The sequence below is a fragment of the Melanostigma gelatinosum genome (genome assembly GCF_949748355.1).
Source record: "Melanostigma gelatinosum genome assembly, chromosome: 2".
Classification (NCBI taxonomy): Eukaryota; Metazoa; Chordata; class Actinopteri; order Perciformes; family Zoarcidae; genus Melanostigma; species Melanostigma gelatinosum.
In genome coordinates, this window is record NC_136635.1 from 1,240,976 (window position 1) to 1,259,124 (window position 18,149).

At 44.6% G+C, this 18,149-nt stretch overlaps 1 protein-coding gene across 1 annotated transcript in view; it reads left to right on the forward strand.

The window, feature by feature from the left end:
- Nucleotides 1-3,233: 3,233 nt before the first annotated feature.
- tmc3 (transmembrane channel like 3) overlaps nucleotides 3,234-18,149 on the forward strand; it is a gene marked incomplete at both ends in the record, with an annotated part of 152,212 nt that continues 137,296 nt past the window's right edge. The window contains 5 exons of the mRNA XM_079286597.1: nucleotides 3,234-3,355; nucleotides 5,488-5,634; nucleotides 9,480-9,555; nucleotides 12,184-12,265; nucleotides 12,516-12,622. Coding sequence (XP_079142723.1) covers nucleotides 3,234-3,355; nucleotides 5,488-5,634; nucleotides 9,480-9,555; nucleotides 12,184-12,265; nucleotides 12,516-12,622 — 534 coding nt within the window. The remainder of the gene's footprint in view (nucleotides 3,356-5,487; nucleotides 5,635-9,479; nucleotides 9,556-12,183; nucleotides 12,266-12,515; nucleotides 12,623-18,149) is intronic.

The window sequence follows — 18,149 nt, forward strand, 5'->3', positions numbered from 1 at the left end:
ATCCGCGCCAGCTCCGAAGCCGCGCCGACACCAGACCTCAGCACTCGAGGACTGATCGTTTCCCATCACGGAAACGGACCGAATCCGCACCAGCTCAAAAGCCGTGCCGAAAAGCAGCCCCCCTCCTCGAGGAAAGAACAATTCCTCCACGGAGACTGACCTTTTTTCCGAAGCATCTCAAAGTAAGGTTCATGGTATCTGGGCATAGTTTAGCTTAATTTAGCCTTAGTTTAATCTAGGTTATTCATTTGTGTGTTGTCATTCCCGTATTTTGTTGTGTTAAGTCACTGTCGCGTTACACTGAGGTATTGCGCAATCATCACGGACCACGGAGCTCCGTTGTATTGTGTATTAACTGCTGTAACTGTTTGCATTAGATCCGTCGCTGCCAGTGGATGTAGAGTTTGTGTACTATCGCTTTTAAGACTGAAACTCCGGTGGCCGGACCCTCGTCTCGCCGACCGAGTTTCGGGGTGATAAGAAAACAATACGCTCATCTCACCGCAGTGATAAAGGTCTGTTTTGTTTGGGGATTATTTTCATTTATTTTATTTCGTTTGGTATTTCTCTCTTCATTAAATCGACTCTGTGAATGAGGTGAGAGTCGTGGCTATCACTACATAAGCTGCCGGCAGTTCAAGCCGACAGCGGTAGACTTGTGCATGATAAGACCAGTGTGCTCATCCTCATTACAACATCGCAGCAGAGTTGATTCATGTTGCTTTCTCTCTCCTTTTTCTTTCTCCCCCTCCCGTAATATACACACACATAGAGTTACTGTTTTTGGGTGAAACTCCTCGCAATCGATTGCCTCTCACACGTGGTCACATATAGCCACCTCGCAGCCATTTTGTCCGCCATCTTGGTTTGTAGTTCTTGGCTGTAGTTCTTAGATTGCCCCTCCTCCTTTCATCACTGATGGAATAGGTTACACCCCCCGCCTCACACACATAGATTCTCACACACACGCACACACACACACACACACACACCCGCACACACTTACATACATATATCCTCCCCCATTTTATTCTTTTGACTAGGTAGTAGACATATAATTGTGTGATAACGTTTGTTGGTTGCAATATTAATTGATTTGATCATTTACTCTTTTGATTTAATAAACTCTGTTATACTTTAAAGAGCAGTCATCTGTGATTACTTGTGCATATGTGTGTAATGAAAACTGTATGTAGTAGCCCTGAGTTCGAACTTAACCCTTCACTGTCACTGAATGTGTAGTCATACGCAGACTGACATTATGAGTGACTACTAATTATGAGACTTAGTTTATCGTTTGGTTTTTGGTCCCTGTTCGCAGGGTGGTGCCCCATTGTTATTAATAATCATTAATAATTGTTACTTTCATTAATAATTCTATTGATGTCAAGAATTCAGTTCCCAACATTGGTCCCGTAAAAATGTCAAATTTTCAGTATGGGTGGAGTCACCGATGTCCTCAACACATACATATCAGTCATTGTGAAATTATTGAGAAAATACTTTTTATTACACTTCAAATATTCATTTATTAGATATTTTCTCGATTCAAATGTATAACTTTTACTTTGAAATATTTCCTAATTGGTCCATAAAAAATTTCAAATTTTCAGTATGGGCGGAGTCAACGATGTCTTCAACACATACCTATCAGTCATTGTCTAGAATTATTGAGAAAACATTTTTTATTACACTTCAAATATTCATTTATTAGATATTTTCTTGATTCAAATGTATGACATTTAATTTGAAATATCTCTTAATATCTCATATTTCTATAGCACATCAAATATTCAGTTATTAGACGTTTTCTCCGTAGAAATGTATGACTTTTACTTTGAAATATCTCCTAATTGGGAAAGTAAAATGTCTGATGTTCTGTATGGGTGGAGTCAACGATGCCTTGATTACATATACGTCAGTCATTGTGGGGAAATATTGAGAAAAACATTTTCATAGCACCTTAAAAATTTCAGAAATTTGCCATTTGAAGATACAAATTCAGTTCAGTTTTTGCTGAGTAAAATATCTTAATTGACTGTCAGTCAGGTATTATTCATTTTAATATCTTTCCAGCAACCCGCAAATCTTCACGCACAATTTAGGTGTATTTTCCCTTTAACTCATGAGATTCAGGTATCATTTTTTATACTTATTGGAATATAATTAATTTAATCTTATTTCCATTATGCAATATGTATACTTTGTTGGCATCTTATTTGGAAAACCTTCTGTCTAGCGGCAGGATGCCGTCATTTCGCAGGTAAAAAAATCGACAGGCATTGTGGGAGATGTAGTTTATGGTCATTGTACACTGTAAAGCAGGAGTAGTAGTTTTGAGACAATCATGCCTTTTATGTGGCTCTCGCGGGCCACATAAAATGACGTGGTGGGCCGGATTCGGCCCGTGGGCCTTGTGTTTGACACATGTGCTTTACAGGATAAAAGCGTTGTAAAAATGTTTTTCAGAGCTAAAGATCCTAACAACGATGTAGAGACAACACTGGCAGTAAAAGGCAACAGCCCACATCAGTTGTTAATGTCAATTCCTCAGGCTTTGAGCTCCAACAAGCTTTATGCCTAAATTCTCTGCGGGATCACTCAAGGGCCTGACTGAGTTGAACATCCTGGTTTATCATCTGAAGTTATAAGTTGTGACTGGTCCCCGTGGACAAAGACACATTGGTCAGAAGTACTCCTCTGAGTAGAGTCACGCAGCCACCAATTACAAGAGACATCTGTCAGTCCTTCATTCAGCTCTATGATACCCCTGCCCCTCAGAGCAGGAGCCAAGTGAACATAAGGTACATTACGTTATTACTGTTGCAAAAAAAGGCCTCATGCAGGCTTAAATTCGTTGAATAAAAGCGTATGACACTTTCCCAGTATCGTTTTTCATTTTTACATTGGACGAATATATATTTTTTTGTTGAATCATATCTTAAGAACTGATGTCCTCGTAATACACACGCATACCTTGTGAGTTAAACTGAAGTAGTAGATGTTAGAAATCTAACATGATGTCTGGCCTCTTTGGTGCTGTCCCTTTAAGCAGTCAGTATTGCTGTGATTGGCCTGATGAGCGAGTGTGTTTCAGCCTGGACTGCTGTAGTATGTGATGCTCCTGTGGGGTCCAGAGCAGCAGGTAGCTCCACTACAGTCACCCCAGTCCAGTCAGCTGAGCAGTGTCTGCTCCCACACTGACCTGTACACACACTCTGAGCAGAGACAGCATGAGTACAGTGTCTGAGCCTCTGGTTGGCAGCAGCAGGTCTCTGTCTGCAGCCAAGAGGCACAAAAGTATCAGGAAGAACTCCAGAAGGATTTATTCAGCCTACCAGGACCATCAGCAGGGGTGAGTTTTCTCTGCTCACTCTTCTTTTTCATTTGATTGATCTTATTTCTATCAGGATTTCTCCAAGCTTTTTCTGTCTCTGTCTGTCTCACGCTTTATGATTGTCATCTCTTTGAGCCTTAAATGACTTCCTGTAGCTTATACAATTAGTCTTTTTCTAAATCTAATCATCAGAGAAAATACAAAGAGTTTCCTGTGTGCTGTGTTACCATCGACTGCCATCCAGGGACATTCTGACCAGTTGGTCATCTAACGTTATGCGTATTTAGTTTGTTAATCACACAAGATTAAAGCGTTTGATTCTGTGAATTATTCATATGATGTTGATCAGTTATGAATGAAATGTCAAAACAGATTGCAACCACTTTAATTTGTCATTAATGTAACATCAACCATTTGGTTTAATTCTGATAATAACTTGGTGATGGTGGAGCTCATATGTTACTCAAGGTCTTCCAGTGATTGTAAACCTTGTTTGGATATGGAGATACTCACAACCAGCCAAAATCCCGTTTCTCTATTTGTATTGGGGATGCATTTAAATGATGGCTTGCTACGGAGGTTATTGATATATCTCGTTTATTTGGAGATTGCAATCTTTTATCATTTCCTTAGATATTTTCATCAGATTAACTCAATCTACTCAGCGGACACTAAAACAGCTGTCTTCATCTCCAGAGACTGTTTCTAAAATGTACACAACATGTATTACAAAAAGAGGGACGATGCGATTGAAGAAGTGCACTCGACATACAGAATTTCTTTCTCAAAGCTCATAAACACAAAATAATATACGATTTAATTATTGTGAGATGCTGCACAGGATATATACCTTTGACACAAGATGAGAGGTGGTGAAATGTTATTTCCCATAAAAAAAAAAAAATAGACTGATACAACAACCAGGGGGTCAGAAGGGATCTGTATCTACAGGAACCCTGCCCTCAACCTGTTTCTTCTGATTGACTTCTTATTTTGTTATTATTATTCGGGACATTTCTGCATGCACAAGCACACATTCAAGAGGAAGCTACGAAAATGGCGGACACAGGACCGAAAAAGACAAATGTTGTGAGGTGAAGCTCCAAAACAAGAGTGAATCTGGGGTTTGGTGGTACACCGGGCTCTCCTCTGGCCACCGCGGTCAGGGGACGTTCGCTCCTGGTGTGGCTGAGCCACGGGGGAGGGGCCAACTTTGAATGATGTGTTTTCAAACAGCTAGACAAGGGTGCATCTGCAGTCCAGAGGCTAAATGACACAGCCACTTTACTATGAGACCCCCCCTATGCATCACTTTGTAAATCTCCATCTTTGTTCATCAGCTACTAGATACAGTATTGATCAGCACTAATGGTCGTTATCCCATTCACCAGAGATCTAGGAACTTGCCAGCAATTGGAGCATGGATCAGGATTTTTGACAGAATGGACATCAGCAACTTTGGGATGTTGTTATTATTAATGAAACAGTATTTGATGAATGTGCATCAATTAGGCTGAAAGCAGACCTACAATACAATTAAAATCATATCAAGTTAGCTTGACATGTTATCTAATTAACTACTAATTGGTCAAATTAAATGAAACACATTGACAGTCACAGTTCTTTTTTTGAAATGTTTCTAATATGATCACTGTGATGCACACACACATTCTTCAGTCCATGAGCGGTAAGAGGACACTTTAACTTTTCTGTTTCTACAGTAAACTGAACCGTAAACTAAGACACTCATGACATCATCACAAACCAAATCAGTGGTGCATAAAATAAGTTTACCGGTAGCCTAGAGTTTAACAGACAGAACTGTTTTTACTATTTACTGCACTGTTTGGGATAGCTGGCTTAAGGAAAATGACCCCGAGTATCATCCAATTGGTTTGATCATCTAATTGGTTTGATCTGATCCCAAACATTTCAGGCTACAACATCATCTTTCTAATTCAGATTTATTTTTCTTTGTTGGAAAAGGTGGACAAACTGTCAGTAATAGTAGTAACTTAATCCTCTTTTATTTAGTGAAACATAAGGGTCAGCCCAAAACAGTCGCTGAGATGACATTCTTTGTTGGTTTTTCTTTCAAATATTAGCAGACCGGCCCCTTTTTCATTGTGCCCCTGTGTCTTCTTTTGCAGCTCCTCAGATGATGACGATAAAGAGGATGAGCGGGTGGACAGCAACGACCCAGAGGAGATGTTCCAGAACATTCAGTACCAGAAAGAGATCATCGCCAACATTCGGACCAGACCGTGGCCAATGAGACGCAAGCTCAAAGTCTTAAAGTACCCCCAAGTGTGATTGTTCCCTCTGTATCTGTGGTGTGATAGTTCACTCTTTCCCTCCTCTTCTGCTCTTAACACACACAAACACACTCACAAGGCTACTTTTCTCAATGAAAGTGCTATATATATATGTTAATGTCACTGAATTGAAATCAAGTATGACTCAGCAGCTCACTCACCAAAACCTCTGGAGGTGTATCCTGCTGTGTTACTGAAATACATCCAAAGATCAACAGCTAACTGAGCTATCTAACTGATCTCTTCCTTATGCGTTTGCCTCTTGTGGTGCATGAGTGTGCCAAGACAACAGCATCAATTACTCTTACAGCAACCCTGTCTTCTACAAATATATACTTTCATCCTAAATGCTTTGCCAAATGCATTTTGGACAGAAAGCAATTGGTGTGTGTATTATGTTCCCTGGCAGCAGTTCTTCCACTACACAAAGTGCTGTGTGGGTAGAAGGGGGGGGGGGGTTACCAAGCGCTGGATTGTAACACCACAGACCAAGGTTTACATCCACAGGAGCATGTGATTAAGTTTAGGCTACTGGGGCACTTTGGTTCGGGAAATATGGTCCATCCATCCATCCATTTTCCTCCGCTTATCCGGGGTCGGGTCGCGGTGGCAGCAGGCCAAGCAGGCTGACCCAGACTTCCCTCTCCCCGGCAACATGTTCCAGCTCATTCTGGGAGATCCCGAGGCGTTCCCAGGCCAGCTGGGAGATGTAATCCCTCCAGCGTGTTCTGGGTCTTCCCCGGGGTCTCTTCCCAGTTGGACGTGCCTGGAAAACCTCCAGTGGGAGGCGTCCAGGAGGCATCCTAATTTGATGCCCGAACCACCTCAGCTGACTCCTTTCGACGCGGAGTAGCGGCTCGACTCCAAGGTCCCTCCTGATGACCGAGCTCCTTACCCTATCTCTAAGGCTGAGCCCGGCCACCCTACGGAGGAAACTCATTTCGGCCGCTTGTAGCCGCGACCTTGTCCTTTCGGTCACGACCCAGAGTTCGTGACCATAGGTGAGGGTAGGAATGTAGAACGACCAGTAAATAAGCCTTCCGGCTCAGCTCCCTCTTCACCAAGACGGTCCGGTGCAGCGCCTGCTTTACTGCTGCAGCCGCACCGATCCGCCTGTCGATCTCCCGCTCCATCTTACCCTCACTCGTGAACAAGACCCCGAGATACTTGAACTCCTTAGGCACTCCATCCCCACCTGGAGGGAGCAATCCACCAGTTTCCGGCATAGCACCATGGCCTCAGATTTGGAGGTGCTAACTCTCATCCCCGCCGCTTCACACTCGGCTGCAAACCGCCCCAGTGAATGCTGGAGGTCACGATCCGAGGAGGCTAACAGGACCACATCATCTGCAAACAGCAGAGAGGTGATCCCGAGACCCCTGAACTTGACGTTCTCCGCCCCCAGGCTGCGGAAATATGGTCATTTGGGTTAAATACTGAAAAAGTAAAACGGTCCTGTCTCATATTTGAAGCTGCAATGTGTAACACCTGACCACATACTTCAAAGAAATAGGAGGCAGCATTTCACCTCAATACAATCTACATTTACAGTTGTCAGTTATAAAAAGCCAACTACTAACAACAGGACAAGAATACGCAAGATTCAACCAAACTGCTGAAACTCTGAGAGACGGTCAAAATAACACGCTGTCTTATAGTTTTCAAGTGAGGCGTCGGTCTATAGTCCACGTCAGACATCTGTGTGTTTACTGTGACAATAACCGGGCCTGTACGGTCTGTGTTCACTTTGATAGATTGTTTATTGGATTAAATCTAGGGGTTAGCTGGTTAGCATGCTTTTTCACTAGATATCTCTGCAACACAATACACAGATGTCTTTGACACGTCAACACTGTAAACACTTCACATTCTGTCCATAATATTAGTACATTTTTTTGTTTTAAACTAAAATTATGACCAGATGTAACACGTTGCACCCAAAAGTCACTGTTGACTTTTTTTCAAGATAAATATTTCCCCAACCTTGAGTTGCCTCAACATAACTATGTGGATGTTCATCATGCCTTACTTGCTACATGTGTATATTGAAGGACAGCACAATTAATTATGCTGTTAGTAAATATTTTGCAGATATATTCATTAAAACAGTGTCCTCATAATGTTAATAAAAAACTATTATTTGCTGTTGCAGATTAATAGTACAGTACATGGATGTCATTTTGAGGAGACAGGGTTGGTCGTAGAGGCTCTGCGGCTCTCAACTCCGTTTACAACTCAGAGGCCCACTGAAGAAGTGTTTTTGTACATATTGATTGGCTGATTCATTTGTTCCTCCTTTAACTGCTTAGTCCTACTGGCAGTCACAGAGCTTAATTAGAGATTATATAAGCATGTTCGTGAATGGTAATTTGTAGAAGACATCTGTATGAAATGATTTTTGTAAATGTTGTACAGCAGCATTTGAACTGAACATCGTTTTTAAAATATATAAATATACTGTACTTACCACCCTGTTAACATCGACAGCAGATATCTCTGTGAGAAATGGTTCAACATGTGTGAACATTCTGCCAGGTGTCCAAATGCTATATGAACCTTGTGAATGTTTGCATGTCTAAAGAAGCTCCTCTATATGTGCTGTGTGATCAGACACAAAACTGTGAAGGCTGTTCTAACAGTTGACTGAATGTAATTAGACCAGTAGATAGAGAACAGGCTGAGCCAGAGAAAACCAGAGTAGATAGAGAGCTCAAGATGTGCTGAGTATGTGCCATGGATAACAGGTTTTATATGGGCAGTGTGTTATTACTGCAGAGGTTTTATTACCATCATCAGGGATGGGATGCAAGTCTGCGCTTTTACACCCTCTTTAATCTCAGGCTGAATGTCTGCGATTACTCCCGCTGGAATGACTGCTCATATATATCACATCTCGTTTTTTTTTACTTCGATTTTCTGACAACCCTCACCGTAACAATAAAATATAAAAATATGACAAAATAAAACCCATGTATGCCACAAATGTAAAAACTACAGTTGCTTTCCCTAGGAGAGTGTGTCAGGCAAGGCACGTTTATTCAACAACAAGGTAATTCAAAGTGCTTCACATAAAACCATTAAAAGCATCAAAACATAAGGCAAAAGAAAAGGAGCTTTAAAAACAATTAAGAACATTCATTGAAACATTAAAAACAGTCATTAAAACACTAAAAAGCAGTGTAAGAAATAAAATACAGTAGTAAAATGCAGAAATGCAGGAAATTGATTCATATCCCTGAATATGGTTCAATTAAAGGCAGCAGCCAACAGAAAAGTCTTGTTGAGTGTCCGTTGATTGATACATGGCTCATAGCCCTCCTAGATGTCCCCGGTGCTGAATAAGCTGTTTCTTTGTCAAATGGACTGTAAAGCTCCACAATCATTTTTGACAGTTTATTTCAATGGAAGCAGTCTGCTGCTCTACTGGTTTTAGTACTGGTTTGAATGGGACAAGTTTGCATCGTTTCTGTATTTGCTGCATGTTTCCGTTGTTGCGTTTTTTTATGATTCCCCTATGTGTTTTTGAAATGGCAAACATTCACTTTTACTTTGAGGTTGTCCTGAACTCTCACTCATCCACTATCATCTTTACCAGGACACACATGTGTAATCACCGCTGATCATTTAAAAAAAAAAACGTCTTTCTAACAGTTAATAATCACATCCCTCAGATGGAGGTTTTGGATCAGAAAGTACAATATTTAATCTAGTGGAGTAGTACTAGAAGTGTAAATGTACACACAATGGAAGTATTTGAGTAAAGAATACAACTAGCCCATTCAGTTTGTGAGTACTTGCACTACCACCTGTGTGTCTTTGTGTCCCAGACAGGCCAGAGAGATCGTTCTGAAGTATGAGGGCCGACTCACCAGAACCAGAGGTTACCAGACTGCAGGAGCTGATGTATGTATGTCATTCATACTCGCAGTATGTTTTTGATCCCACAGCATTAAATGCAGTTTTGTAGAGAATTAAATGCAGTTTGTAGTCCACTTGTAAAATGTTGCATAATGTTAACCTTAAAGGGTTCTTTGTGTGTGTAGAAACAAAAGAACCAAAGTTATTTATACCACCACTGATTGGTTAAAATAGTAATACTGATGATGACTCCAAATAGTTCTTTCAATGCTTCTGGTTTAGAATATGTATTGTATTCTCAAGGATCCTTTTGGTCAGGTTGTTCTCATACATAGTTCAGTAATGCAATGTATATAACCCATGTAATCCATCTGATGTGATCCATGTAATCGTAAGGCAGGACCGATGACGTAGTATAAAGAAATGGAGGAAGTCTGGGTGGACGGATGGGTCTCATGACCCTGGAGAGCGCTCCTTGTGTCCCATGTGAAACCAGAAGTTAACTTTGACATTTGTCACCTAACTAAACCTAAACAAGTAGTTTTGTTTCCTAAACTCTTGGGGCTTGTGCAGGTGCAATGATCTCTCACGCTGCTGGACATTTGCAGGAGAATGCACAGAAAATAACAAAATAACTTTTCTTAAGATATCCTATGAAGCGTTGTATGAGGCTACATTGTTTTTGTAGATCCATGGAGCATGGTGGTTATAATCGTGACCAAGGCACCCACATCTCAAGCAGCCACAGAGAAAGATTGTTATAAGGACTTGTTTGTTTATTTACGATGTTGTGAAGGTGGATGAGAATCAAACAGATCTTGTCCTTAACACACACAAAATACAAAAAACATCGTAACAATGGGTCAGCAGGAATATGAAATTGAAAACAACAAAGGTGGCTCTGCTTTGGCTGATTTAACATCCTCTTATATCCAGTTTGTCACTCAGTAAAATATGTGCTCGACACACAACTGCATTGATTTTGTCTGACTGTATGCTGAGAGGAGCTTCTTTCTGTTATTTTACTGCACTGCAGTAACTAGATGATTATAAAACATGCTGGCTTTCCATTGTGCAGGCTGCCTCCTGTGAGCTGAACATACACATACTGTGGATAACTTTATATACTGTGTTTGTCTCTGTATTTCATGCACTCATATCCAGAGAGGAAAAAGAGAGCGTTGCAGCTGTAGCACAGCAGCATGAGTGAATTTACAGCCCGTTGTAAAAGCTCTGTTTAATTAAAATGTTCAGGCCCCATTAAAATAAATTGAGTTTTAGTGAGCAGTCTGATGATGACTTATTTATTTTACAGTTTGGCTTCCAGATAATGAAAATGAGAATTATTGGTCCAGCTAATAATTATCATCTCAGTTCTGATTTTACTTTTCATCACATGAGGTGAAGAGCTTCACAGAGTCAGTTCTTATATGGACAACATGGATACATATGTGCAACAAAATGACATCCTAAATAATGCTGACTATGTGAGAATGTGTGAACACTTGTCATTGATCTGAGACAGCTGTTACACCAAAGACTGTCCTCTCCATAGAAAACAGCTGGTTTCAATGCTCAAACACCTGAAACACCTATGATTGACATTTACTTGCCAAATGTTATGCTTCAGAAGCAAAGGCAGAAGTAGTTCATTATTACACCTCTTCAAAACCTCTGTTTCAAGCCACAAGTTATTGCTAGTTTATTTTATCCATGACCAGGGCCTTTTGCTTAACCCCAACCACAGAGGTGAGAGGTCACAAAACACTTTGATCGATACACGTCTGAAAACAAAAGCCAGATTAAGAGATCCGGCTACAATGATCCATAACAACAGATCTGACAACAGTTAGAAGACCAAAAAAACGTTTTTTAGGATTGTCTAATGCATCTCACAACTCAGAAGATAGTTGCACAAGATCAGAAAATGTTCATGTATTTAGATAGACAATAAAAATCATGTATATTGTCATTAAGTTTGGAGGATTTGTTACAACGTTTTTATGGAACGTATCTATCTATCTATCTATGGAAGACACAGCACTACAATATGTGTTGTAAATCTATTAGCATAGCTTTTTATCATTGCTGCATGCTCATATTACTATTAGATATGATTCACATAATAGATATGATTTATGTCCTGCTCAATTATGCATTCATATTCTGTTTTAGTTTGCATCCCTGTTAGTCCACAGCTTATCTCACATTCTGCTCAACCAAACTACATAATATATGACTGCTGTGACCCGGCCCTCTGCCGGTGGGGCCCGCTGGTGTTACGCAGCTGAGTGCATCACCGCTGCTCAGCTGACCCAGTTATCGTGAGCCTTTTAAGACAGCGCATCTGTTGTGTGACACCTGCGAGTGAAAAACACGCCTGATGATCTTGTCTCGTCGTTGCCAATTATAGGTTGATTTAATCCATCATATTTCATTGCAGACACACCTGCCGGAGGTCTGCACCCGTCTAGTTTTCCATGTAAAAAAACCTCTATAAATACAAAGCATTATCATATTATTATAAAGGGTTTTCTATCATCCAAAATGATCAGGTATGGACAGCAAAAGAGTTTATCCTTGCTAGATGGTCAAATCATTTTACAGTCACCACTGCCCATTGTGGAGGTGAGTGTTACTCAGAGGTCTCAAAGCTGGTTTCTCCTCCTGCAGCTGCTGAAGAAACTTTCACGTGTACTTTACAACATCGTGGTTCTGTTCATTCCCTGGGAAGTGAGGATCAAGAAAATTGAAAGTGAGTCATCTGTTTTTTCCTCAGAATGAATAACAGTAATGCTCTCTTTTCTTTTGTTTTATTTCCAAGGATGTAATGACAGTTGACAGAACATTTTAGTACTTGACTCACCTAGACCGAAATTCAGGACAGTCTTCGCTCAGTATGGTCATACTTTCTGGTGTTAGTCCTTTTCAGGGCACAGAAACATAAAGTAGAGTGTGTGACTGTGCAACAAGTCTCAGTCAGATGTTTCCTGTGTCTTGTTGAGGTCACTTTGGGTCGGGCGTGGCCTCCTACTTTATCTTCCTCCGCTGGTTGTTTGGGATCAACATCGTCCTCACCATCATGACTGGAGCCTTCATCGTCTTACCAGAGGTCAGCAAGGCTTTTTCACTTTACAAGTTTCATACATTGCACAATACTCCATATCATATATGAGTCATAGGCTTAAAGCTATACTGTGCGGAATTTTCCTAAAAAGCAATGTATGGACTTATACAAAAACAGCCTCTGATGACTCATTAGACGTGTGTGGGCCAAGGATGTTGCTCTGCTGATGGATACTCCACCCACCGATTCTAAATAAGAAGAATAGATATAAATGACATGGGTTGATAATTCAAATGTATTGGTAACACTTTATAATAATTACACGCGATGAAGCATTAGTTAAGTATGAGTAAACACTTAATTCATCATTTATAAAGCATACATTAGCCTACATTAACTCTCATTAATATGCAGTTCATAACAACAGTTATAAATGTTTTATTCTTGATTAATAAGCTCGTCTATTATGTGTTTCATGATTGTGTTTTCATACTTTATAAATGATGGAGTCCCCATTTGTAAATTAAGTAGGGCTGCAACTAACGATTACTTAAATAATCGATTCATTTGTGATTATTTTTTCGATTAATCGATGAATCGGATTAAAAAAAAGCATTCATTTCCAACCCTTTATTCAAAAACAGAACTGATCTTCAGAAAGTGCACAAACAGGTTGCTCCTTGAACATCCCTGAGCTGTTACAGTAATAATAATAAAAAAATAAAAAAATGGACGAACACAAAACTATGTATGTGGACCTGAGCTGTCAGAACAATAAATAATTCATAAAAAATAAAGAAAAATACAAATCAGAAAACTTCACAGGATTTGTTTGAACGTCAGAACTTGTGAATGTGTGTATGTTTTGTATGGATGGAAATAAATGGCCACATGGGTCCCGGCTTGTCATTAAGGGGTGATGGTGGGTCCCACAGCCAGACCAGTTGAGAACCACTGCTCTACACTACACTCACAGACGCACACATTCACAAACTCTCACACTCACAGACGCACAAACTCTCACACACACTCACAAACTCTCACACTCACAGACGCACAAACTCACATGCACACTCACAAACGCTCACAGACAAGTTCACTTGAAGCTTATTCATTAAATTATTACCATCATTGTAGTAAGTGCAAGTTAAGTTAATTTATACACCACATTTAAACACAGCTTAATGACCAAGTGCTATAAAATAACTTTAAAATGAAATTAAAAAGTACAGCACACAAATGTAGCTCAAGCGCAAGTTCAATCAGGAAGACACTCACTAGTAATCGCTGTCTTTCCTCTCCTTGTAAGTACTGTATCAGCTGATTGGGGGCGTGCACTTTTAAGTAACCAACCAGATTCGGCACACCGGGTCCTCAAGCCAATCATATCGTTGCTGTCAATCTTTAAATAGTGTTCTCCTCTCTGCTGCTGTCAGGTGTCATTTCAGCTAAGCAGATGAAAAGCGATACTATTTCCCTTACATTTTAAACAACTAGTTGTGCGTAACTGAGACAATGACGGATTCCGACTTTGATCGTTTCAGGAAGAGTCGGGTCTCAACATCGTGTTTAGCCGGAGCTGGCAGTCAGCTCACCAGGTGGCCGGCGCAGGAGCACTTGCCCAGCGCGGCGCAGCGGCTCCCCTCAGACGAGCAAGAAGCCCTCTTGGCTCAAGTTTGCGGTGGTATCCTAGTAAGTCTAACAGTTACTCGCGATCAGTCGATCCATCGCTGGGCTCATCCGAGCTCCGCAGGCGGCGTCCCGTACTCTCTCCACCAGCACACTCCGGGTAGCTCCATCCGCTCCATCGATACTGGTCTTCAATCTCTGGTAAACGATGCAGCTTCTGTTATACTGTGTCACGGGAGTTCACAGGTAGGACCCAAACGCAAGACCACAGGAGACAGAAGTGAATATTAACAGGTTTTATTTAGACTGTGCGTGCAGGTGTGGAGCCCGTGGTCCGACCCCCGAGCGGCAGATCGACGGTGTGAGTCCCGTGGCTCGACACCGGAGGGCTGGCAGCTTGACGGCGAGTGTAGTCATTTTAACCGTTTAACCCAAGGCGCGTAGAGCGGCGGAGTGTAATCCGTAGACCACAAGGAGGGCAGAGCGGCGGAGTGTAATCCACAAACACAAGGAGGGCAGAGGATGCCACGGGGTTTCAGCGGGTGAAAGTCGGTACGACCTGACAACCCCAGACTGCAGGACCAGAGCTTATGTAGTGACAGGAGACTCATTAGTGGGCCCTGAGTCTGGTGTGTCAGGCTGCAGGAGGTGATCGGCTGGAGTGTCCTCAGCTGTGCACAATCAAGGGTGCGGCCATGGGAGGTGTCTGGAGGCAGAGGACAAACAGAGCACATGGCACACCACAACACACAGGGGAATGACAGGACACATGAGGAGAGGAGATCAGGGGAAACACACACCGGGTCAGACAGGGATCCTGGATCCTGACAGTACCCCCCCCCTTAAGGAACGGATTCCAGACGTACAACAAGACACAAAACAGGGCGGGTGGAGGGGGTCCGGAGGAGGGATGTCCCCACAGCTACAAGGCCGACTAGGGTGGGCGGCGGGGGTCCGGAGGAGGGGTGACAGGATCTGACCGGCCACGGGGCCGCCGAAGAGCGTCGGCCACCAGTGCTCCGGCGGACGGCCGGGAGGGCGGAAGGGCTCCGGACACGGGTGCTCCGGCGGACGGCCGGGCGGGCGGAAGGGCTCCGGACACGGGTGCTCCGGCGGACGGCCGGGCGGGCGGAAGGGCTCTGGAGAATAGGATGCTGGTGCAGCAGTGGCAGGTACTGGAGGTCTCTGCTGCTCCGCGACGGCAGCGGGCACTGGAGGTCGCTGCTGCTCAGAGACGGCAGCGGGCACTGGAGGTCGCTGCCGCTCAGAGACGGCAACTGGAGGTCGTTGCGCCTCTGGGACGGCGGCCGGGTCTGGGAGAGGCTGCGGCTCGGAGGCGGCGGCGGCCAGGTCCGGGGATAGCTGCGGCGCTGAGGCGGCGGCGGCGGCCGGGTCCGGGGATAGCTGTGGCGCTGAGGCGGCAGCGAACGGGTCCGGGGATAGCTGCGGCGCGGAGGCAGCAGGAACTGGAGTTGGCTGCGGCGCTGAGGCGGCAGGAACTGGAGCTGGCGCTGAGGCGGCAGGAACTGGAGCTGGCGCTGAGGCGGCAGGAACTGGAGCTGGCGTAGAGGCGGCAGGGACTAGAGCTGGCGCTGCGGCGGCAGGAACTGGGAGCGGCTCTGGCTCCGAGGCCGCGAGGTCCGGGGACAGCTGCGGCTCCGAGACGACAGCCGGGACTGGGGATAGCTGCGGCTCTGAGACAACAGCCCGGACTGGAGGTCGCTGCTGCTCCAGGACGGCAGCGGCGGGACCTGGAGGTTGCTGCTGCTCCGGGACGGCAGCGGCGGGACCTGGAGGTCGCTGCTGCTCCGGGCCGGCAGCGGCGGGAACTGGAGGTCGCTGCTGCTCCGGGACGGCAGCGGCGGGAACTGGAGGTCGCTGCTGCTCTGGGACGGCAGCGGCCGGGACTGGAGATCGCCGCGGTACGGAGACGGCGGCGGCCGGGACTGGAGGTCGCTGCTGCTCTGGGATGGCAGCGGCCGGGACTGGAGGTCGCCACGGTACGGAGATGGCGGCGGCCGGGACTGGAGGTCGCTGCTGCTTTGGGACGGCAGCGGCCGGGACTGGAGGTCGCCGCGGTACGGAGACGGCGGCGGCCGGGACTGGAGGTCGCTGCTGCCCTGGGACGGCAGCGGCGGGAACTGGAGGTCGCTGCTGCTCTGGAACGGCAGCAGCCGGGACTGGAGGTCGCCGCGGTACGGAGACGGCGGCGGCCGGGACTGGAGGTCGCCGCGGTTCGGAGACGGCGGCGGTGCAGGTGTGGAGCCCGTGGTCCGACCCCCGAGCGGCAGATCGACGGTGTGAGGCCCGTGGCTCGACACCAGAGGGCTGGTGGGTTGACGGCGTGAAGTCCCGTGGCTCGATACCAGAGAGTAGCCAGATCGACGGTGTGAGTCCCGTGGCTCGACACCGGAGGGCTGGCAGCTTGACGGCGAGTGTAGTCCGTTTAACCCAAGGCAGGTAGAGCGGCGGAGTGTAATCCGTAGACCACAAGGAGGGCAGAGCGGCGGAGTGTAATCCACAAACACAAGGAGGGCAGAGGATGCCACAGGGTTTCAGCGGGTGAAAGACGGTACGACCTGACAACCCCAGACTGCAGGACCAGAGCTTATGTAGTGACAGGAGACTCATTAGTGGGCCCTGAGTCTGGTGTCTCAGGCTGCAGGAGGTGATCGGCTGGAGTGTCCTCAGCTGTGCACAATCAAGGGTGCGGCCATGGGAGGTGTCTGGAGGCAGAGGACAAACAGAGCACATGGCACACCACAACACACAGGGGAATGACAGGACACATGAGGAGAGGAGATCAGGGGAAACACACACCGGGTCAGACAGGGATCCTGGATAATAATAATAATAATATAATAACTTTAATTTATATAGCGCCTTTCAGGGGACCCAAGGCCGCTTTACAAGAGTAACAAAAACAGTTTAGACAAACAGTCAGAAAAACATACTGTTAACAGCGGCGCCACCAGCCGCCATGGTAAATCAGCTCCACGGGACAGTTCAAGGCAACGCAAGGCAACGCAAGGCAGGTTTGTTTGTATGGCACATTTCAACAACAAGGTAATTCAAAGTGCTTCACATAGAACTATTAAAAGCATCGAAACACAAGGCAAAAGAAAAGGAGATTTCAAAAACAATAAAAAAAAAAAAATTTTAAAACAGTGTAAGAAATAAAATGCAGTAGTAAAATGCAGAAATGCAGGAAATTGATTAATATATCAATTGAACGTGGTTCAATTAAAGGCCGCAGCAAACAGAAAAGTCTTCAATCTTGATTTAAATGAGCTGAGGGTCTCAGCAGACCTGCAGCTTTCTGGGACTTTGTTCCAGATATGTGGAGCAGAAAAACTGAACGCTGCTTCTCCATGTTTAGTTCTGACTCTGGGAACAGATAGTAGACCGGTCCCAGACGACCTGAGGGGTCGGGATGGTTCATAAGGTAGCAGCAGATCAGAGATGTATTTTGGCCCTAAACCATTCAGTGCTTTGTAAACTAACAGCAGGATTTTAAAGTCACTTCTTTGTTGGACAGGAAGCCAGTGCAAAGACATCAGAACTGGAGTGATGTGGTCCACCCTCCTGGTCTTAGTGAGGGCTCCTCGCTGTTGAAACGGAGACTTTGTTTCCGCGCCTGGTCATTTTCCGACAAATGAGGAAGTCATGGGGCGGACACACGTCTGGAGTTCCGGAGCATCGCTCTCATTTAATTAGTATGAAAGCACCCTGTCCCAGTAGTGGAAGTGGAGCGCATTCATGAGACTACAAATCATTATGAGCCGAAATAAACATAACTAAGCAGCAGTTAGTTAGCAGTGAGTTTATCCTTGTCGTAGTGATGGGCGGCGCGATGGGTACTCGCGGCAAGTATTCGCGGCAGGCGCGTGATGCGGGTAGGCCCGCAAGTGATCACGGTTCGGTCATGCACCTCCGAATTCAA